Here is a 23224-nt window from a genome sequence, read left to right as displayed (position 1 = left end):
TAGATCTTGGCATTTTCTTGCCCTTTGTCAGACCTACAGTTTTGTTTTGGATTTTACTATTTCAGGAAAGCCTAACCTCACTTTCTTTAAGGTTTTATCTTGCCCTAAGATTTCTGATGTTAAGGAGAACAACCTTATATTTAAAAGGAAAATGAAGATTAGAAATAGGAACCATACTTGAGGAAAAGGTAATTAGGTTATGTTTTAAAACTTGATCTACAGTAGACAACAGAACAAGTGAAAATATATTGGATCAAAAGAGTTGAGAGTGGTATCAGGAGAGAGGGCAGGCCTGGAAACACAGACTGTAGAAAATGAATACTCGATAGATTTGACATGAGAATGAATGATAAGAAAAGTATATAATGAGAGAACAGTGTACCCATGTCTGAACCTTAGAGAATGCCCACATTCATGGCCTAGGAAGAGAGGCCAGTGAACATATCAAACCTTAAGAAGAAAACCTAAATAACATGTTGTACTGGTAGCCAAAAAATGTTCCAAGGAGGAGGATATGGTCAGTAGTGTGAAATACTGTCAAGTGAGCAGTGAACAAAATGAGAGTTTTAAGAGAAGGCATTGGATACATGACGAAGACATCTCTGGAAAACCATGGTAAATTTCAGAAGAATGAAGTGATTAAAACAATGAAACAAAAACCCTGAGTTTGCAAGTTGGAGCTTCTGTTATCGAAGAATGAGTCCCTAACCAGTCCTCTACAAATAACAGTATTAACTCTGACAACATATACAAAAACAGCTCCCTGAGGAACTGGACACTGAACTTTGCATATTTTAGAGAGGAGTCAAAATGTAGAGCAAGTAATCAGCTCAGAGTAAATTCCCAGTTTTCTGTAGTTTTGTCCTGAGAACGGCCATAGTTGCAGTGGCTGAATGCCAATAGAATTCCCGCCATCCTTCTGGCTGGAAGAATCAAGAAAGAAAATGAGTTCAGAAGAAGCCAGCCACCAGGGAGAGGGAAGGAGCCCCAGAGAGGAGAGAGCTAGAGAAGGAAAGGGAACCCTAACTTCTGTGTTTAGACTCAGCTCAAGTCTCTGGCTGTCCCCAGAGCCCTTGGATGTGCTGGACAAACAAAGCACTTTGCAGCTAAGGCTTAAAAGAGTGACCTGAAATCTGAAATACCCTTCTTGAAAGGAGTGACAGTTTGGAGTCTAAGCCTAACCAAGTGCCTGCAGAAACAAAAATATCACCACTCTTGGCACCATGTAGCATAATGTCTCTGCTGTATTCAGGGTACAGTCCAAAATTATTCAATAACTGGAGAGTCAGTAAAATGTGACCCAGCTGCAAGGGAACACACCAACCCTGAGTAGATCTAGATAGTGAAATTATCAGACAAGGTTTTAAATCAGCTACTATAACTATGCCCAGTCCTCTACTGGGAGATGAGAAGGCAGGAGGAGAGTTCATGTTTTGAGAGGATAGAATATCAATAAGGTACCTCATTGTCCTGCTTTGTCAAATGGCTAACTTCTAATAGTAAGTTGAAGAAATACTTGAACTATGAAGTTTTATTATGAAAAACTATTGCCAGATTACTCCTTCCAGCAAGTGAACCTGTTTGGCAGAACTTGAGTAAACCTATCTAGGTTATTTTTAAATGTAAATTACTACTTGAACATTCTTGAACACATAATAATAATAATAAGGCCACACCAAAGGTTTTATTTCCCAGGTAAAATTTAAACATCAAAATTTGGCTCATCACTACTCAGTGAAAAATGTATTGATTGTTTGACAGGTTTTAGAAGCTTAAAATTAGTTTGCATTGGTCCAGTGTGTGAATGTCACATTCTGTATCTGTCTACCTCACCGTGCAAAAAAAACACTAGGAGCTTCTCAGGCAGCCACGCCGTCTCTCTACTGGAAAAGTTAAGATCCTACCACTGATAAGGGTTCCAATTGCAGATACCCCACATACCGGACTGTAGACAAATCATGTACCTCTCCAAAGCCTTATTTACTACAGCAAACTTTAAAATCAAAGTACCTAATTCACAAGATTACGTGGATGAAGTTAAATAATTAATATATACAAATTGCTTAACAGCTATTTTCACAAACATATTTTCTGTTCATCATGATAATGCTATGACATTAAATTTGTGGTTAATGAAGAGGATTTTCCCAAATCAGTTCATTTTAAATGTAGTGTTTGGAGAAGGGGTGAAGGGGGAATGGGAAACCTTGGTTTTTTAGATTGGTCATTTAAGGTATTCATTTTCTATTTTTCATAAAAATGCATCTCCATAATTTGATTATTCTGCCTATTAAGAAAACAAATTCAGGGGCGCCTGAGTGACTCAGTTAGTTAAGCATCTGACTTTTGATTTCAGCTCAGGTCATGTTCTCACGGTTTGTAGGATTGAGCCCTCAGGAAGATGTGTGCAAAAGGAACCTAATACATGTCCAGAGGCAGATGATAGGAAAGTATTAATCTCACACTGCTTCAAATTAACTTAATAGAATGGAATTATAGTCATTATGTTACTACTGGTAAAGGATTTTAACTTTTTTAAAAGAATATTGTAGTATTGATAGTGATTTTGGGGGATTTACATTAAACCAGAATCCTGTAAAGATCTTGGAAGTAATGGGGTATTTAACTTCATGTTCATATTGTTTACTCTCTTGATGCTTCCTTCAGAACTCTGGAATGGATCCCATTTTGCACTGCATTGGGTTTGCCTGGCATACTCTGCATGCTGAGCAGACCAGACTCAGGATCTGTGTTCCTTTGCTTTGCTAGATTTTCAGTAATATATTATTTTGAAATTCTAAAATGTTTTAATTATTTATCCAAATAGCTGATTTCAATTAACAGGTTTTAAAACATTTTTGTTTCTTTTTTTTTAAATAGTTTATTGTCAAATTGGTTTCCATACAACACCCAGTGCTCTTCCCCACAAGTGCCCTCCTCCATCACCACCACCTCTTTCCCCCCTCCCTCTTCCCCTTCAACCCTCAGTTCGTTTTCAGTATTCAATAGTCTCAAGTTTTGCATCCATCTCTCTCCCTAACTCTCTTTCCCTCTTCCCCTCCCCCTGGTCCTCCATTAGGTGTCTCCTATTCTCCTGTTAGACCTATGAGTGCAAACATATGGTATCTGTCCTTCTCCACCTGACTTATTTTGTTTAGCATGACATCCTCGAGGTCCATCCACTTTCCTACAAATGGCCAGATTTCATTCTCATTGTCATGTAGAATTCCATTGTATAGATAAACCACATCTTCTTGATCCATTCATCAGGTGATGGACATTTAGGCTCTTTCCATATTTTGGCTATTGTTGACATTGCTGCATGAACATTGGGGTACATGTGCCCCTATGCATCAACACTTCTGTATCCCTTGGGTAAATCCCTAGCAGTGCTATTGCTGGGTCATAGGGGAGTTCTATGGATAGTTTTTTGAAGCACCTCCACACTATTTTCCAGAGCGGCTGCACCAGTTTACATTCCCACCAACAGTGTAGGAGGGTGCCTGTCTCTCCACACCCTCGCCAGCATCTATGGTCTGGTGGCTAAGATTTTCAGTAATATTAATGAGGGTGAGAGATCCATAGATTTCACATAGCCATAAATTCTCATAAGTAGATTTTTCTTGGTTTTTTTTTTTTTTGGTTACTTTCCTCAAACTCTTCTTTTACTATGCTTTTATACTCACATCAGATCCCTTTTTTTGTAATATTTTGTTCCTGCATCCACCTGCTTCCACCTTAATCTCTTTTGTCTTAGCCCTATTCTCACTTTCTCCCTATTTAGACAGTATTCAGTGCTTGACTTCACCATAACATCTTTGTCAAAGTATATCTAAAACTGGTAAGAAAATATTCCTTAGTTTCCTCTTTCATTTCATTCTTAGTTTCAATAACGTAAGTGGCAAGTAAATTATTTTCAGTTTCTTTTTTCACTGCTCATTTGTTTCTTCTTTTTCTGCAGAAAACTTTATCAAGCTAGTATTTATAACCATTCCACAGTTTATATTTCCTTTACTAATCCATCCTATCAACCTTGGCTCATTTCTTGAATTACATTGTTCCAACTAAGAGTGTAGTTCTTTTTTTCTGTTTTAAAAGCATAATTCCATTGGGGCACCCAGGTGGCTCAGTAGTTGGCTCAAGTCATGATCTCACAGTTCGTGAGTTCGAGCCCAGTGTGGGGCTCAGTGCTGAGAGCTCAGAGCTCGGAGCCTGCTTCAAATTTTGTGTCTCCCTCTTTCTGCCACTCCCCCCACTTGCATTCTGTGTCTCCCTCTCAAAAAAATAAAACTATATATAATATAAAATAAAAGCATAATTCTATTAAGCCTCATCCAAAAACAAAATCCAGTATTGGCTACACACAGTTTCCTGAGCCACCTAAAAATAAATATTCCTTTTGCATCTTAACTAAATTTTAGAGGGTATCTCTGATATGAATCCTGGAATAGAGTGATAGTCACTGCTGTAGTTCAGATATGCATCATCGGAAACTTAACACCCTTATCCAATATTAGCCTTTTAAAGTTTAAATTCCATATGATTTATATGGAATACATATATACAATATACATTGTATTAATGAATTTAGTATTATCTTTAAAAGTTCCATAACAGTTTAATTCTGCTGACTTCAGTTACTTAAAATTTTTAAGAAAAAAATGATTTTGAGTCTAAATTTTATTGCGTTTTCCCCAGCTTTATGGAGGTGTGATATAATTAACAGATAAAAATTGCATGGGGTGCCTGGGTGGCTCCATCAATTAAGCATCCAACTTCAGGTCAGGTCGTGATCTCACAGTTCATGGGTTCCAGCCTGTGTCAGGCTCTGTGCTAACAGCTTGGAGCCTAGAGCCTGGTTCAGATTCTGTGTCTACCTCTCTCTCTGCCCCTTCCTTGCTTACACTCTGTCTCTCTCTCTCTCTCTCTCTCAAAAATAAACATTAAAAAATAATTGTATATGTTTTTAGTATATATGATGCTTTGATACCTGTATATATTAGGAAATGATTATCAAAGTCAAGCCAATTAACATAGCCTTTACTTTACATAGTTATCTTTTTCTGTGTGTGATGAATACATATAAGATTGACTTCATTAGCAAGTTTCAAGTATACAATGTCATAGAATTAACTATAATCACCATGCTATACATTAGATCTTCAGAACTTATTCTGCAGTACTGAAACTTTGTACTCTTTGGCCAACATTTCCCCCATTTCCAAACCCTGGCAACCACCATTCTACTCCCTACCTCAATGAGCTTGGCTTCTTTAGCTTCCACATAGAAGTAAAATCATGCAAATTTGTATTTCTGTGCCTGGCTGTTATATCATGTAGTGTGATCTCCTCCAGATTCATCCATGTTTTCTCAACTGACCTGATTTCCTTCTTTTTTTAAAGTTGATCTAGTCATTACGTACGTGTGTATGTACAGATACAGATACAGATCTAGATGTAGATACATAGTTAGGGACATTGACTCCCCTCATAGTTGAAAATCCACATCTGACTTTTGGCTCCCACAAACCATAACTACTAATAGCCTACTGTTGACCGAAAACCTTATTGTTATCAGTTGACTAACACATATTTTGTATTTTATATGTATTATATACTCTTATAATAAAGTAAGCTGGAGAAAAGAAAAGATTAAGAAAATCATAAAGAAAATACATTTACAGTACTATCCTGTATTTGTTGAAAAAATCTGCATAGAAGTGGACCTGCATAGTTCGAACCGATGTTGTTCAAGACTCAACTGTACAGGGGCGCCTGGGTGACTCAGTCAGTTAAGCCTCCGACTTTGGCTCAGGTCAGATCTCACGTTCGTGGGTTCGAGCCCCACGTTGGGCTCTGTGCCGATGACTAGCTCAGAGCCTGGAGCCCTCTTCCAGTTCTGTGTCTCCTTCTGTCTCTGCTTCTCCCCCTCTCATGCTCTGTCTCTCTCTGTATCAAAAATAAATAAAACATTAAAAAAAAATTTTTTAAAGACTCAACTGTACAGTATTCCACTGAGTATATAGATAGATAGATATGTGTATAGAAATATATATACCACATTTTCTTTATGCAGTCATCCATTTACAGAGAGCTTAAGTCCATATTTTGGTTATTGTGAGTCATTTCTTTATTTTTCAAATCAGTTTATAAAAGGAATAAAATACTTTCACTTTTGTGCTAAATATTTTAAAAAGACAAGAATTGGGGAAAGCATACATTTCTTCCTTTAAGATGATGATATCTAACAGATCCTGGACCAACACCAAAATGTTCTCCCTTATCTTTGCATTAAGAATAAACCTGGTTTGGGACTAACAAAAATATTAGCCACTTTTTCTTTTTCCTTCTTAGGTATCATTGCATATTCAGCTGGCCCTGGAACATATATTTTTAATATGATACCCATCTATGAAAAACTTAAATTGATTTACACTAAAACAAAACTCTCCCAATTCACATAAGAGGCAATTTAAGGAATCATTTCACAACATCTTTCAACTGTTTCAAATGGGTTTATCTTAATGATTTAGTTGAATGACTTATCCAGCGCCATAGTGGAAGTGTAAATGAAAAGTACGACGTGTAAAGCTCTTATTTCAGTATTCATTCCACAAGTTCGGCATTTCCAAACTAGTACTTGGAACAGTTTATAATGTTAAGTATTTTAAGTTTTAGTACCTCAAAATAAACTCATTTGTTGAATGATTTAACGTTTAAAATCTCCTAAAATATAATGTTCAAAGTTCCCTTGCTTTCTCATTTGAAGTTGCAGTAACTTCAGCTTGCAGTGCAGGGTCGGCCTGGATAATATTTGAAAATAGAAAGAAAACTACAAGTTACCTCCTTTAATGTTTATTTACTCTCTGGGATGTTCAACAAACTGCATAGTCTTTATTAAGTAAATTAGCATTGAAAAACAAGTCTTGAGTTTCTGGGAAAATGTTGGAGTTGCCATTGACTACACTAATTCTACATCCTTTGAAGTATAAATGATTGTTTTCAGAAAGTTGTCAGATAGCTACAATGGAAAATAGCATTGACATGCTACACCCATTCTAGATAAAGCCTGCTTCACAATGCCCGAGAACTGCGTGCCAATTTTGTTGTTTGTTTCCAGAACTAACACATTAAAAGGGCCCTTTTGAAATTTTTTCTTAACATGCCTGAAACCTAAAATTTTCATTTGAACTGTATCAAAGATATATTTGGTGTGAATGATAGAAGATGCAGCGTATTGCCTAGTACAATTGTAATATTTTTCTTCAATAATAGTAACAAAAATAACAGTAAGCAGGGCTGAATTCCTAATCCCAAAGAAATCTGAAGACCCTAAGTTTACATACTTCATGGAAATTTCTTAATAAGACAGTCCTCCCTTTGCCCCCTATATTACACCTGAAGAATCTTCTAGATAAATTCACACACAGCAATTATCAAATCTAAATGACAGAGAAGTAAGTTGACACAGGTTGTTTACCAAACCATACAAAAGTTTATCATTCTTTTCCTGTCTTTTCCTTCACCTTCTTCTCCTCCTCTCTACCCCCACCCCCTTAATTTTTAAGTTGTTTTTTTTTTTTTTAACATCAGAAGCAATCATTCCAAGTACTGATTCCAAAATCAGTACTTTGGAACTGGAATAGTCTTTACTACTTGCTGTAAATATCTTCATTTTTAGGTTAAAATTCGAGTGCAGTTGATCCTTGAACAACGCAAGTTTGAACTGAGTGGGTCCACTTATATGTGGATTCTTTTCCGTAAATGCTGTATAGTACTATAAATGGATTCTTGGAATAACACTTTCTTTTCTCTAGCTTACTTTATTGTAAGAATGCAGCATATAATACATAAACATACAAAATATGTGTTGACTGTGTTACTGTAAGGCTTCTGGTCAATAGTAGGCTATCAGTAATTAAGCTTTGGGGGAGTTAAAAGTTATACATGGATTATGTATATGGGGGTTGGCAGTTCTGACCCCATAGTTCAGGGGGTCAGCTGGCTCCTAATGAAATAATTTTGTTTCTTATTGAGGATTTCTAGTAGTAAATTTTAAAAGAAGATTAATCATTTTTAATCACATTTTATTATGATTTGTTTAACATTAAAGTGCCAAATGCTTTTATTCTCTTAATATTACCTCTTCTCTGATTTTGTTGATACAGATTTATATAATATCTTTGTTTTAGTTTTTTAAGTAAACTCTATACCCAACAGGGGACTTGAACTCATGATCCCCAAGAGCAAGAGTCCACATGCTCTACTGATTGAGTCAGCCAGGCATCCTTTAATATAGTATCTTTTAAAAGTCTGTTTTCAGGGCACCTGGGTGGCTCAGTAGGTTAAGCATCTGACTTTGGCTCAGGTCATGATCTCTCGGTTCGTGGATTCAAGCCCCACATCAGGCTCTGTACTGAAAGCTAGCTCAGAGCCTGGAGCCTGTCTTCAGATTCTGTGTCTCCCCCTCTCTCTGACCCTCCCCTGCTTGTACTGTGTCTGTCTGTCTGTCTGTCTGTCTCTCTCTCTCTCTCAAAAATAAGTAAAACATTAAAAAAAATTTTAAATAAATAAAAGTTTGTTTTCATACTTGTAGCATCCTGAATGATTGGCTATCTTTAAAATGTTGCCTTTCTTCCTAGTCCACGCTAAAATGCATTGAGTGCTTTAATTGCACATAACACTAAAGAAAAACCTTGTCTACTGCTTTTAAAAACAAACTGTGAGTGTGAAAATGTCTTCTGATGTGACTGGTTCATAAGCTCAGTAAAACACTTTTAGTCCAGAAGAAGACCTGGCCTAAATGTTTGTCAGACAAAAGTGTGCTGCGGCAGCAAATGATCTTTTTGTTACCTCAGTCTGACAACATAATATATAAAACCACCAATTGTTTGGGCTGCTGAGATTTTATTTTACTAATTAAAGGGATACTCTATTTTAGAAATGTTAAGCAAACACTGGTATTTAGAAAGAGCTAGAGAAGTAGAGCAGTAAACTGAAATAAATTGGAGAAGATACTAATTTAAAAAAACAAACTGGAATCAAGTCTTTTTCTTAAAGAACAAATGAAACTCCTAAGAAACCAAAGGAACTTTTCGAAAAACAAGAAACATTGACGCAAAATCGTCAGTTTTATAATGGCTACAACAACCTTAAATCTCAAAAAGTCACTAAATATAAATGTCCACTGGTTTCATTTGAACTTAAACTTATTTAGACTATACAGTTTTGGGTAGAATTATAATTTATGATTGTATATTAAGACTTCTTCAGATCTTTGAATTTGCCAATTTTTGACTTTACAAAATACACAAAGTTTTCTAGGTATGATTAAAGATTTTTTAAAAATCTAAACCATACAGTGGATTTATTACATGTTCTTCAGTGTTGATTTTAAAGGTCAGAATAAATGTAATACCAGAATAAGCCACAGGGTGGGAGTGGAAGGCAAGAACTTAGCTTCAGAAAGTAGCTTAAATACATCACTGCACTATCTTTAAAATGCTTGTTAAATGCTAAGGTGCTGTAGCCTGGTTTTCTTTCTTCCTATAAATATAGCTACATTTCTCAGCAAAGAAAATATAGCAAAATACAAAGACATTAACTTAAACCTATAGGCAATACTGGAAAAAAGTAAACACACACACGTTCACAGATTTTTTTTTTCCTGGTATTTTTAGTTTCTGGTCATATCAGGTGCTTGGTGATCAGAGTAACAATTTCATTAAGTATTTGAATTTGAGGAAAGTTCTTTAATTGTCAGTACTGGAAATAGTAATTACAGACATTGCCTGAAATACTTCTTGTCTCCATCCTATTTTTCTACCCCTGATGATTCTCATTTAAAGAAAGAAAAATATGTATCTGTAAACTACCTAAATTTATGTTTCAATGAGGAAGATGAATTTTCCATTGTATTTGTTGTCAACCCATTCTCATTTGAGTTTAGAAGCAATTTAAAGTGGTGATTATTTTGTATCTTTAAGGTAAGAAGACAAGAGGTTTCTTCTCCTAGAAAAGAAACTTCACCAAGGAGTCTTGGCATTCCTTTATTCCATGAAAGGTATTAACATTTCAATAGACCAAGTATTATGACCACATTATGTTATATGGACAGATCTTAATGTAAAATCTTATCAAAATGAGGAACATGTCATTTTCTTCTATTTAAGATGTTTACTGAGAACAAAAATCTGTACATTGACATTTCTAACGTGAGAACGAGACAGCCAGCAAAAGTGTGGTTGATGAATAAGCACATGTGCTGGTCTGGGCTTCGTATATATTAGGACTTTTAACGTATTGCTTACCTTGTGCCTCTGTGCCTGGCTCTCCAAACATCAGAGTAGTTGTTTGGGACATTTTCTAGGATTTTAAAGTAATTTTTAACTTTCACCTTTCAGTAATTATTTTTGATACATAAAATGGTGCTATGTAAATGTAATGATAATAGAAAATACTTAATGAAAAAAACCTCATATTTTAAAATATTCATTTTTAGGGCTTATATAGAGAAGACTTTCCAGGATCTAAAAGAAGAATTTCATAGAATATGCATGCTAGCAAAAGCACAAAAAGACCACTTAAGCAAACTTAGCGTACCGGCCACTGCAACTGGTAAGGTTTGATTTAACACACAGTACCATTAATCTGATTGATTTAAATGCTTTTCTTTTTGATTGTGAAAATATTTCTAAATGCTTACTAAGTGCTAAGGATCTGCAATTTGCGCCTCCTAGCACTTATAATACTTATAATGGGTAAGTGCTGCTTAAGTTCTGTACTGTATTACATTATCTAATGATCAGCTTTTTTCTCTCTTTATTGTGTGTGGAACTATGTAGAGTGAATTGAGTGATGTAATTACTAATCATCTTAATGAGAAGTCCCACCCTGCAAAGAGTACAAAATAAATATAGGAAATATCCCTCAAAGTTTTCAGTTGCTATTTGGGGGGTGAATTAAACATTAATTCAGGTGTTAGTAAGCAGCCTTGAAGCTGCACTACCACATGTAAGCGAAGTATAATTATAACATCAGGTTTGTATTTAACTTCTGCTTGAGAGTTCATTAAACACTGTGGATAGATTTTTATAATTTGGTTCAAGAAATAAACATTTCCTATTTTGTGAGGCTAGTCTACTGGAGGGACAACATACAAATTCAGTATAAAACATAACTGAGAAGGAACATCTGTTTTACACATGTGTGGCACTGTGTTTTTAAAGCCTTTACCTTTCCTAAAACCCCAGACTGGTGTTTGCTTCAGCCGTTCCATATGAATAACAAAATACCAGGGATCGAATCTGCCTACTAAACAGTTCCACAAACAAAAGGAAGGTAACTGATCACTTAAAATGATAAATTCTCCTTTAGTCTTGTGATTTGAGATATTCTGCATATGGTTCCCAAGAGATGTGACTAACAGTCTTCAGTCTGAAGGATATTGCGGCAGTGCTAATGCCCCTTTAATTAAAGATCACTTTCCATCTCTTACAGCTCTTATATCTAGGCTATTTAGAAATCATTTTACAGTGGAAATTCATTTTTTGCATACTACTACTGTTTTACTTTCAGAAAAGGTACACAATATGGTGGAAAAACAAAACAGTCTTTGTAGACAGACATAATTTATTTCTTCTCCTTCTTCCCCTTTAGCTCCTCAGAAAGAATGCTAGTTCTTTCACCTCAGTTTTTGTCATTTTCATGAGAAATTGATCTTTTGTGTAGGCTAAAGACACTAAGTACTTCTGAAGTAAAAGAATTATTTAAAATGTACTAGCTATAGAGATGTAGTACATAGAACTCATAAACATGATTTTTTTAACATCAGCATCCTTTCAAAACATTGTACTGGTGATATATTCATCGTTACACAGAGAATCTACCCCATTATCAGTGGCTTAATACTTTGACCATTTTTAAATTGTACAGGTCTAAATCTGACTATGTATCTGTCAACTCGGACACTGAGTGTTCAGCTTCATTTTCTTCCCCACTGAAACTGCTTCCTAACATTATTCTTATGTTTTATAGTAAATGCAACACAGGTAATAAGTACAACATTATTCTTGAAACATTTTAGATCTGCTGTGGCATAGACTGCAGTGAGGTTTTGCTGGGTCCAGACAAACCCCAAAATATTAAATATGATTCTGGTGGTAGTAGATCCAAAAGGGAAAGAAGGAAAAATGATTTGGGAAAAGATGCCTATTCAGGCTTTTTAAGGATGAACATTACGTCGAATAAAAATCTAAAGAAACTATTTTAAATGTGATTTGCATAATACATCTGGAAAGAATATTTAGCATTGTCTCCATGTTATTTTTGTTAAAATTTGACTTTTACCTTTACATAAATATATAATTCATGAAAAACTGCTGAGTTAGTAGAATTGTACATTTCCTTTTTTTTTTTTTTCTTCTCATCCCCTTATGGCAGTAGCCTTGAGAAGGCTAGAGAAGATAAAATGTATGTTTAAGCAAATGTGGCTTCATAAAAAGCGCCACTAGGTCCATGAAGGAGAGTCCTGTTTGAGGGAAGATAAAGAGAGTAGAATATAGGATTGTGAGTTCCAAACAACCATCCGATCTTTTACTTTTGTCAATATACAAGGTAATTAGACTAAGAAGTAGTCTAAATGGACAGCCTGTACTTAAAATTTAGAAATCTAAAAATATTTCTCATTTTGTTTTTTTTTTCCTTGCAAAAATAAGTGTCTTAAAATAAACAAAATAGAAAAGCAATTTGCTCCACCTGATTATGTTTCTCAGTATAGTGTCAGGATGACAAGTGCTTTTGTGCACCTCATTTAAATCTTTTTTTTTATAATAACTCATCGATTGAACAGATTTAATTCTGAAGATTATTTAATGTGGCTGAGGCACGCCCGCCAGCTATAAAAAAGAAAACGTGTTTTATTATAGCTGTTTGGAGTGTCCCATGTTTTATTCTCCAGAGGGATAGGTCAGCTACTGGAAAAGAAAATCATTTGGGGGAGTCGTGTGTGTGTGTGTGTGCGCATGTGTGTGTGTGTGCGCGTGTGCCCACACAGACAGCATGTTTGTCTTCTGTGTCTTCTATGTGCATGTGTGCATATGTACATCACACAGCAGGTGTGCTTTAGCATAATGGTTCAGAGCACAGGCTCTAGGCCTAGGTGGCCTGGCTTCCAGTGCCAGATATGCCACTCATTCGTTAGCTATGTGGCCTTGATAGTAACTGCTCCATGTCTCAGTTTCTTCACAGGGAAAGTGGGGATAATATAGTGCCTACCACATGACTGTTTGCAGTATGAAGTGAGCTAAGGCACATAAAATGGTTATAGTAGTGCATGACACATAGAAGTGCTATTAATGTTAATAGTTGTCATTAGCAGCGGCAGCTGATTCTCATCGTTCTCCCTGTTCTCCTTGTGAGGATTGTGAAGATCATTTTGATAAGCATTTCTTCCTCGGGTGTTATAGAATGTGGTTACCTCAGCAGTTGATCTTTCTGTTTTGTTATCTGGAGTTGGCAAATGTAATCTGCAAAGAAACTATGATTTCCTAGAATTTCCTGCTACTGCTAAGTCTACTATCAGGAAAAATGACTACTTGAGAGAGTTAATGGACTTTAAGAAACCTCCAAAGGCAAAGAAATCCTGCCAGACAATTGAGTTTGGTCTCAGTTAACATCCCACTCCTACTCACAGACAGATTATCTAGTGAATGTGGGTTATTATACTGGGCTGTCTTGGGAACAGACTACAGATTCATTCAGAATACATTTATTGAGGGCATACTGTGTGTCAGGCACTGCGCAGGGTACTGGGGTTAAGTGGGAAGCAAAACATAGTTTAAGATCTTAAGAAATATACTTTAATGGAAAAAAGAACAGTATACTTGGAAATAGAATATGACATGTGTAAGCCTCGGGGCACCCGTGAGTCATGCCTAGCCTGGTCTTAGGGAGCCAGAAAGAATTATCCAGAGAAATTAAGTCTACACTAAGAAACAAAGGACAAGTGAGACTTTAGTAAAGAGTAGTCAGAGAGGACACTTCAGTCTGCACAGCAGGTGCAAAGGCCCAAAGACAGGAGAGCCTCCTGTTTTGGAGAACTGTACAAGTTGATCATAGAATAAGAAGTACAACAGTTGGATAGATGAGAGCATGGACAGGTGACGGGGGACCAGTCATGAATAGTTTTATATGACTTTTCTGAGGGATGAGGCTTTGGAGAGCCATGAAAAGGTTCTATGAGGAACCATAGAACCTTCTATGACCAGATTTGTGTTTTAGAAAAGAAATGGGGAGCAATGTAGAGAAGGGATTGGCTCTGAGCCAAGTTTAAACGCAGAAAAGCAGTTCAAAGGCTATTGTAATAATCCAGTAACATAAAGTGGTGTGTACTAAAGAGAGGCAGTAGGTATGTAAGAAGGTAAACTTGAGGATTTGGTTGCAATATACCGCAGTCATGTCCAAACAGAAAATACCTTGTGCTGGAATGTGCTGTGGCAAAAGGTAAGAAGGCATCAGGATACTGCAGGGGCCAGAAGGAAAGAAACTGACATTTGTTAAAGTGCCTGCTAACCTGGACAGACTCTATCCAAGGTGCTCTGTGCACCCCCGTCTGCTTGAATCAGCATCCCTGGGAAAGTCTCCTTTTGTGAAGATACAACTTCTCTGGTGACTACCTTTTTAAAGTGATGGTTTCTTTTTTAATCTCTGCCTTCTGTCCGCTTAATGAAAATCACACATTACCAATCTCCAACCTACTGTTTTCTTAGGTAAGATTGTGGAGCATAATATAGCTTTTTCTCATGTCTCAGGATCATGAGCATAGAGAATGCTTTGATCATTGTGTTTTTGCATGAGAAATGTATCCCTTATTGGCCCTACACCAGACTGTAGTGTTTTCTGAGTTCTTATATCTGCTATTTTGTTTTTCTTGTCTCCTCTCATGCTTTCAGCTCTTGTTGATATCTATATCTGTCTTCAACAAGTCCTATCCTTACCTTTTAATTTGCTGCTTCTAACCAGCTCTGAGCTAAGGGAAATATCATCAAGCTTGTTAGAATAAATCTAAAATGAGAATAAGAGCAGAATACATTTATCTGTGGGCCTTTTGGCTCTAATTCTGACTCCTCAGAAGCTCTGTTTACTTACTTTCTAGCTTTTGCCTGTGTCCTAGAGAGCTGAATTTGTTCTGGAGAGCTGAATTTGTTGGATGAGCAGCTCCTAGATAAATGAGCTTCAGAGGCACGGTGTCTACCTGATATCCACCTGCTATCTCCATAGGCTCTATATGTGTGTGGTGGGAGAATTATATATTCACATACAGTTTTCTCAACATGCATCCCAAAATCTCCTCCTTCTTTTGCCTCTGCTGTCTTCTTTCTCCCCAGCCCCCACTACTACCACTCCCTCACTTGGGTTACTGAGAATACACAATGGCTAAATTGATTGGTGATTTATCTTGTGACACAGTGATATTAGGGGTAATAAATGGCCAAATTCATGTAGATGCTTAACCTGTATAATGTTATATGTGCCTAGTAAGTATTTTACTTGTTAACAACTTATTTGTCTAAGCAAGCTCACAGTTGTAGCTTCCATTACTGACAAAATGTTTAAATGTATACACTACAAGCAAATGTTTTTTAAGCATAGAGCAGTATAACTGTGAACAAGATGCAAAACTTACAGCAAAAGACCTAGGAAAAGACAAAGTAGTTTCACCGCGACTAATAAGCTCCGTTCCAGTTCACCTACTGGAGACTGCTAATATTTCTGTGGAAGGTGGTAGCAAAGGTAAAAAGTACCAGTTGTCTTCAGTTGCTATAAAAACAAATCAAAAACAATACTCTTCATTTTTAAGAATGATTGGAATACAACCATTTTCCTTTTGTGTTCTTTTCCCTGCAGAACTACAGTGCTCTCTTCCTGTACAGTGCACGGATAAAACAGATCAACAAGAAGCGCTGTTTAAGCCTCAGGCTAAAGATGATATAAATAGGGGTGCACCATGCATCACATCTGTCACACCGAGAGGACTGGGCCGAGATGAGGAAGACACCTCTTTTGAATCGCTTTCTAAATTCAATGTCAAGTTTCCACCTATGGACAATGACTCTGCTTTCTTACATAGCACACCAGAAAGACCCAACATCCTAGGTCCTGCCACATCTGAGGCAGTGTGCCAGGATAAATTTAATATGGAGTTCAGAGACAACCCGGGAAACTTTGTTAAAACAGAAGAAACTTTATTTGAAATTCAGGGAATTGTCCCCATAGCATCAGCTATACAAAACCTTAAAACAACTGACAAAACAAAACCCTCCAATCTTGTAAACACTTATATCAGGACAACTCTGGATAGAGCTCCGTGTCTGCCACCTGGAAACCATAACGCATTATATGTAAATCCATTGCCACTTCAGGACCTATCTGATGCACCTTTTCCTTCACTTGATTCCCCGGGAAAAGCTATCCGAGGACCACAGCAGGTAACTGTTTTGCATTAACAAATATATTATGCGTGGACACATATTTTACCATACATGCACAGATTTGCAGCTTCTTTTAGGTTATCAGATATTCCTTTTAAACTAATGACTGGTTAAACTTAAGGCTTTTAATAAAAAACCCAAGCTCTGTAAAAAAATGACATGAAATTATAGAAGACAGTTGTCTTCTTTGGTACAGCTTATTATAAAGTACCTTAAAATTGAGGGAACATTTGAAAATACATGTCAGCTTTATCCGTACCTAGTATGTGTCACTTTCTTAGTCCCTTATTCAAAGCTTTTTACTCAGCATCAGTGTTACAACAGGATTCTTTGTTAATTTTCATACTGTGAAACAAATGACATTTTTTATTAAAAAGTTTGTGTATATCATACTCATTTTTGCAAGAATGCATGTTTTTCATAAGTAAATAATTGCATTGCATATTATTATTTATCAAAATAAGTGAACTGTCTTTCATCTGATACCTCTATTACATTCTCAGTTACACAGTATGCAGATCTGTAGGGTTTCGTTTTGGTTTCTAATCTGGCAGTGAGCATGCCGCCTAATATATTTTATAAATGGCCTCTGCATATGTATGATTTTAATCAAACACTTCAATGTTTTTAAAGCTCTCAGCCCTCTAGTCCACTACTACCTTCCGGTTTAACTCAGGTTCTATTAGAGAATGGTGCTTTTTTTTTTTTTTTTTTTTAATTTAATGCCTGAAGGCAAATGAAAAATATATCATTGTTACAATAAGCAGAAGCCTGTGAAAATGCTGACTGGTATAAATATCTATATAATTTGCAGACATTTGTTTAATTTCTCTTTGCCTTGAGATAACTTATTTTTAAAAATCCCACAACTTGACGAATACCTTTTGGCTTTCTAAGTGCTCGTGCAGATTACAGCCTTTTAAATCAGCATACAAAGGAGGCAGTAGTCAAGCTGTGGCATATTTTAGTAGTGGGGAAAACTAGGCATCTCTGACAATCAGCTTTAATTATAAACTCACTTATGTTCTACATTGTGCCTTATTCCACATCATCGTCTCAGTTATAGTTACTACTAAATGAAACAAATTAAACAATTTCATTTATTACAAGTAGATTTCCTGTGGAGCTGTGAAGTACATCAGTTCTAATGCTTGTTACTTTTTTCTCCATTATATCTCTTGCTTGTTCTTTTACTAGTTAGTCTGTGTGCATTCATGTTTCAGTAGATGGCACCCTGCATTGTGCATTTGCTTTCTATGCTACAGCAAGGGAAACAGCTGGTATGTGATTACAACTTGATGGAAAAGTATTCAGCTTAAAAAATGCAGGAGAATTGGTGCTGAGCTGTCACAAGACATGGGGCATAAGGTTAGATAATTGATATTTTGGCACAAAAGGCAAAGAAATTAGTTTGTTTTGAAGGCCATGTTGCAGTTTAGTATTGAAAGAATATTTCTTAGTTTTTAAAAATGTTTTGCTACTTTATTTGTATTAATAAAGCTAGTATCATAAATAGAAAATTCTTAAATTGTTGGTAATGACAAAGAGAAGTGAAAATTGGGGGTTCACATTTCAGATTTTTATTTTCTATCAGTTACCACTACTTTACCACCTTTTTATACACCCAAGCTGTGTATTTTTGCTGTATGTGATTTTATTTTCATACTACTTTGGCTGAGTCAGTGAGTGGGGTCGCCACTGAATTCTCTGAAAAGGGCAAATCTAAACTAATAACTCCTAATAGAGAAGGGTAAGTGTGGACTTTGAAGATAAACTGGCAATAGAAGATAGGCTCACCAAGGTTAGAAGCTAAATTGCTTCTAAGTCTATTTCTTACTGTTTATAGATCTTAATAAGAATCATCTTTGTTTGTAAACAATCTTTTGTTTATATCCATATCAATTTCCCATTAAATAGATGCATATTAATCACTTGTACTTTTTGTTTAAACTGCAAACAGTAAAATTTAAATCTGGCTAACTCTTATTTTGGCTTATATAGTCACATTTATTATCCACTGCTTTTTAATCATATCTTTTCTAAAGAAAATTATCTTACCCCAGATTTTAAAATAAACATTTTAAATATTACTATTTTTTGTGATAAAATTGTCACTTCTTAAAAAAGCAATTGAGTCAGTGTTATCATAAGCCCTCTGTTCTGATATTTGAACGTATCTCGGTCTAGACAGACTTTGTATATTTACACCAACTGTACGCAGCTGTCCAGTAAAATGTTTATAAGAAGACAGTGATGTCGTGAAACTTAAATGCTTCAATTAGTAATACACTGTTTATTGGAAATGATTGGTTAACTAGAATGAAAGAGATTGGTTAAGGGAATGAAAACTAACACTGTATCAGGTGTTGGACTAGGCTGTTCCTTTAAAAACATATTAGCAATAGGAGACCAAAAGGGTCTCTTTAAATTGACTTTGAGATGATTTTCCTCAAAGTTTCAGAAATTAACTGTGTCAAGGTAATTTACCTATGTCAAGGTATATCAGGAAACAAATTTTTGAAATGATTTGGTATACAGTATTTCAGGAAAATAAGATATTCTAATCAACAAATATTTATTGAGCACCTACTATTGAACTAAATGCTTTTTTTTTGCCCTGCTAGATATTTGTTTTAGAAAGAATAAATGCGGTATTTTCACAGTATATATGCGCTGCTTATAATGGAAGTAGTTCTGCTGAATTGTGATTTTTCCATAATTATTTAATTTGGCAACTATCGACACTTAATTTAGTCACAAGAAAGGGGAAAGAAGGAAAAACTATACACTATTATAGGAGCAAAATAGTCAAAAGAATGCATCCCATATTAGATTTTGTTGAATGATTAAATATTTGAGGTTTCAAAAACCAACTGATCAGTGGGAATTTGTTTAGTATTTTAAAAATTTGTTTCGAAAATCAAAACAACACTTATTCCTGTAAATTTTATTCATTGTGTATTTGCTTATCAATAGTGAAATTTAAATTGCTCTTGATCAAAATGCATGTATACACACATCATGTCTAATGCATTTTGTATTAGTAAGAGCCTTATAACTTAAGGTTTCTGTTGTAAAATAGAAACAATAGAATTTAATTTTTAAAAAGTCTTAATTATTGACTGTTGTTCCAAAACTGCTGTTGTTAAAAATTTGCTAGTGGTAAAACTGGAAAATTTTTAACTATGTGAAAATAAAGTACATGTATGTATCTTAAGTGACTCTTAATCAAAGTTAAGCTGGGCCCTTAATGAAGAGAGAATTGAGTTAGATGCTAACTCTGTAGAAAGGTAATTTGCTTTCATATAAAGGAATTTTGTATTTGTGCACATAACCCACTCAAAAAATTTGAACTTGGAATGTATTGTAAGTTGATGTTACCTGCAAATAACAGAGGATGTTTCTGTTTGTTTCCTGTAGCCCATTTGGAAGCCCTTTCCCAATCAAGACAGTGATTTATCATCGGTACTAAGTGGCACAGGCTCAGAACTGCATATACCTCGAGTATGTGAATTCTGTCAAGCAGTTTTCCCACCATCCATTACATCCAGGGGGGATTTCCTCCGGCATCTTAATTCACACTTTAATGGGGAGACTTAAGATGCATTTGAAAACAGTTCTGTGTGATGATTCTATGTGATCATCAAGTTCTATGTTATGATCTTGGGTTTGTAATACTATAAATACTTGATTGAAAACTTAGTTCAAGATCATTCATTGAAAAATAGCTAGTCACAGCTATTTGAATTTTTTCCTAAACTTCCACTGTAACTTTCTTTTATTATCTTTGATAGATCATTCTGTAGAAAACTATAATTCATTGTATTCATGTTTACAGTGTTTGTTACCTTAATTTATGTTTGTTTCAATATCTAAGCTTATTGCTTGGATTTCTAGCTAAATCTATTGAATTTGGTGATGTCAAATGTTTATAGGGTGTTTCACTTAAAATTAGATTATTTATACTATAGATTTTTTTAAATAAACCTGTAATACAGAACAGCAGACAACATAAATGTCTAAGTAAATACCAAACCTAAGACATTTGTTGCCCAGTGATATATTACTGATAGGATTATTTAAACACTTGAGATTGTGTTTTTTTAATAATATACATGGTTTTAAATTTTACTATGTGTATAGCTACATGATGAAATGAGCTAAATATTCTTTAAAAAGTTACTTATGTCATGATCATTAAATGTGTTCTCTGTTCCCGAGTAAAAGAAAATAAATGAATAAATTACATTTGGGGGAAGTTTATAATGTTCATGTTTTCTAATGATAGAAGGGTGATAGCAGATCTGGTGGTATTTAATTACAAGTAGTCAATCACTCTGAATTTAAAAATTATTTTTCAAACAAAACTTACTAAAGAAACCTATTTGTACTTACTGGGGGGAAATCTAAAACCCTGTTAGAACTATCCACATTTACTGATTTATATTAGAAATGTTTACATTGTTGAGAAATTTGTTATTCGTTGTCAGCAGCCTGATTGATGGCCACTGGAAGACATTTGAGAGAAAGGCTACCAAATCAGAATGCTGCAAATTTTTGTTATTTAAAATGAGACTTCTCTTTCATTTTTCTTCCTATGACGCTTGTTTTTTAGGTTTCCCTTTGCCCTCCAATTTTTAAAGTGAGGCATGGTTTCTGTTTTATAAAGTGAACATTGATTTGCAACTCTCAAAACAGAAATTTAAGCCTTCTTTGGCAGAAGTGTTTTTAAAAATGGGAAGGTTTTAGGACGGGGGAATTTGAGAGGCCTCTGTGCCACAGTGAGGAGCTTTAACTATCGGAAGCATGAGAGAACAGTGCCTCGACTTCTCAGGGTGCCAAGCACTTCACGCTGACATCTTCCTCACCAAGGTGACATGGCGATTATTAGGTATTCACTGTGAAGGGTTCTGAGACGTGTACATCTTTCCTCCATCGCCATTGGGGCTGAATGGAAATACCTAGACAATTACCCAGGTCTCTTCCCTACCTCCCACCCACCCAGCCTCCCCTCTCACTCCTCTCTCTCTCTCTCTCTCTCTCTCTCTCTCTCTCTCTCTCTCTCTCTCTCTCTCTCTCTCTCTCTCCTCTCTCTCTCTCTCTCTCCTCTCTCTCTCTCTCATACACACACACACACACACACACACACACACACACACACACACACACCACCTAAAAATAAAAACTTCTCAGCCTGTACCAGCCAGAATATACCACTGTACCTATCTCGTGAACGGGGATTTTTTTCCTTCTCCTTTTCTAGAAGAGTGCCTCTCACACAGTTGACATCTACTAGATTGCTGACAACCAAAGGAAATTATAGCCCACAAAGTGACTCGAATTGAAGTGTTTTAACGGACTCCTCTCCAGTCCACCCTTTTCCCACCTCCACCACTGTTAGTAAGAGCGGGAAACTCTGCTTTGCTTTGGGCTTCCAGGGCTCCAACTTCCGAGGGACAAAGGCCCTGTTGGGCCACAGGAAATGCAGCCTGGAGAGCAAGCTCCAGCCCCGCACCGCAGAGGTTACGCTGGCTGCAGCTTCCAAGGTGGAGTGGGCACCCGCCAGGTCTCTCCCTCTGTCTCTTATTACAGAGTCGTGCAGGGGCTGCATCTTGGCATCTGCTACGCGTGGCCGGGTAAGAACAGCTCTCAGGTAAAAAAGCTGCACACGCGAAACGCTGAGTCTGAAAAAACCACCCCCGCCGAGACGAGGCAGTTGTGAGCGGGATGCCTGAGAAGTGGGAGGTGAATGTCCTCGGGAGGGCCCCCCCGGTGCAGCTTTCCCCGGAGGCTGAGGCTGCTGCCAGCGGGGACATCTGCTTTCTTACACTCCAGCCTGGCTCACCCCGCCCCCTCAGCCCGGGTTGCGTGGTTATTTTACCAACACGGAGGGAGGGAGAGCTCGAGGAGGTAGAAAAGGGGTGGATGGAAGCTCAGGAGATGTACTTCCCACCCCCCCCCCACGTCCCCTCCTTTTTTTTTTCCACATCTTTTAACCTTCAAGGTAAAGACTTTATAAATATGAAACGATAAATGCGTCCGCTGGCTCCCAAGCCCGCCTTCGGCTCGCGGGGCTCTCGGGTGCCGGCCCTCGTCCTTCTCTCCATCCTCCCCGGAGTCGGGCCGGTTTGGGCGGTGGGGCCGGGCGCAGGGGCCGGCCTGGTGCGCTCCGCCTGTGGCGCCTTCTCTCCCGGGCTGCTGCCTCGACAGCTGCTTGTAGCTACAGTAATTAGACTGTCAGTGCTTGTTAGAGGAGAGCCGGGAGAACACGCTTCTGACAGCAGATTCCGAGACTCCCCAGTTTGTTAATTTCTAAGAGATCTTTAAAGCATTAATTGAGGTCTCCCCAACTCTCCCCTCCCGTCCCTCTCCCCAACTCCTCCCTTCCGAAAAATATCTTCCGGAGAAGAGAATTCTCTCCCCGTGGAAACAGTGTTTCCCGCAAAACTGCAGGGCCGCCCCGATGCACGCACATACACCCTATTTTACATATACGCATATATGCGCACACGTATACGCGTGAGGTGAACTCCGCGGAGGCCTGGTCCAAATAGGAACTAAGATGTATTTAAAATAATAAATAAATAAATAAATAAATAAATAAATAAATAAATAAATAAATAAATAAATAAAAAGAGGGGGGTGGGGGAGGGAAGCAGAAGTCGGGAAGAAAAAAGAAAAGCAGCAGGCTGATTACGAGGTGTCAAAACTGCCAGGAGCAAGAAGGTGATAGC

The 23224-nt window shown here is 36.8% G+C and overlaps 1 protein-coding gene across 7 annotated transcripts in view; it reads left to right on the top strand.

Annotated features, from left to right (window-relative positions):
• TANK (TRAF family member associated NFKB activator) overlaps positions 1-20751 on the top strand; it is a 94142-nt gene extending 73391 nt beyond the window's left edge. For 4 of the 7 annotated variants that reach the window (XM_029934496.1, XM_029934494.1, XM_029934495.1 and 1 more), the window contains exons 5-8: positions 9987-10063; positions 10502-10617; positions 15907-16487; positions 19911-20751. In XM_029934496.1, the coding sequence (XP_029790356.1) occupies positions 9987-10063; positions 10502-10617; positions 15907-16487; positions 19911-20090 (954 nt within the window). In that variant the 3' untranslated portion in view covers positions 20091-20751. Of the gene's footprint in view, positions 1-9986; positions 10064-10501; positions 10618-11252; positions 11341-15906; positions 16488-19910 lie in introns of those variants that run through there. The other 3 variants (XM_029934497.1, XR_003906649.1, XR_003906650.1) reach the window with 3 other exon arrangements.
• Positions 20752-23224: the final 2473 nt, after the last annotated feature.

This window comes from Suricata suricatta, chromosome 3 (genome assembly GCF_006229205.1).
Source record: "Suricata suricatta isolate VVHF042 chromosome 3, meerkat_22Aug2017_6uvM2_HiC, whole genome shotgun sequence".
Classification (NCBI taxonomy): domain Eukaryota; kingdom Metazoa; phylum Chordata; class Mammalia; order Carnivora; family Herpestidae; genus Suricata; species Suricata suricatta.
Note: the sequence above shows the minus strand (reverse complement) of the source record. Positions and strands in the feature narration are given on the sequence as shown.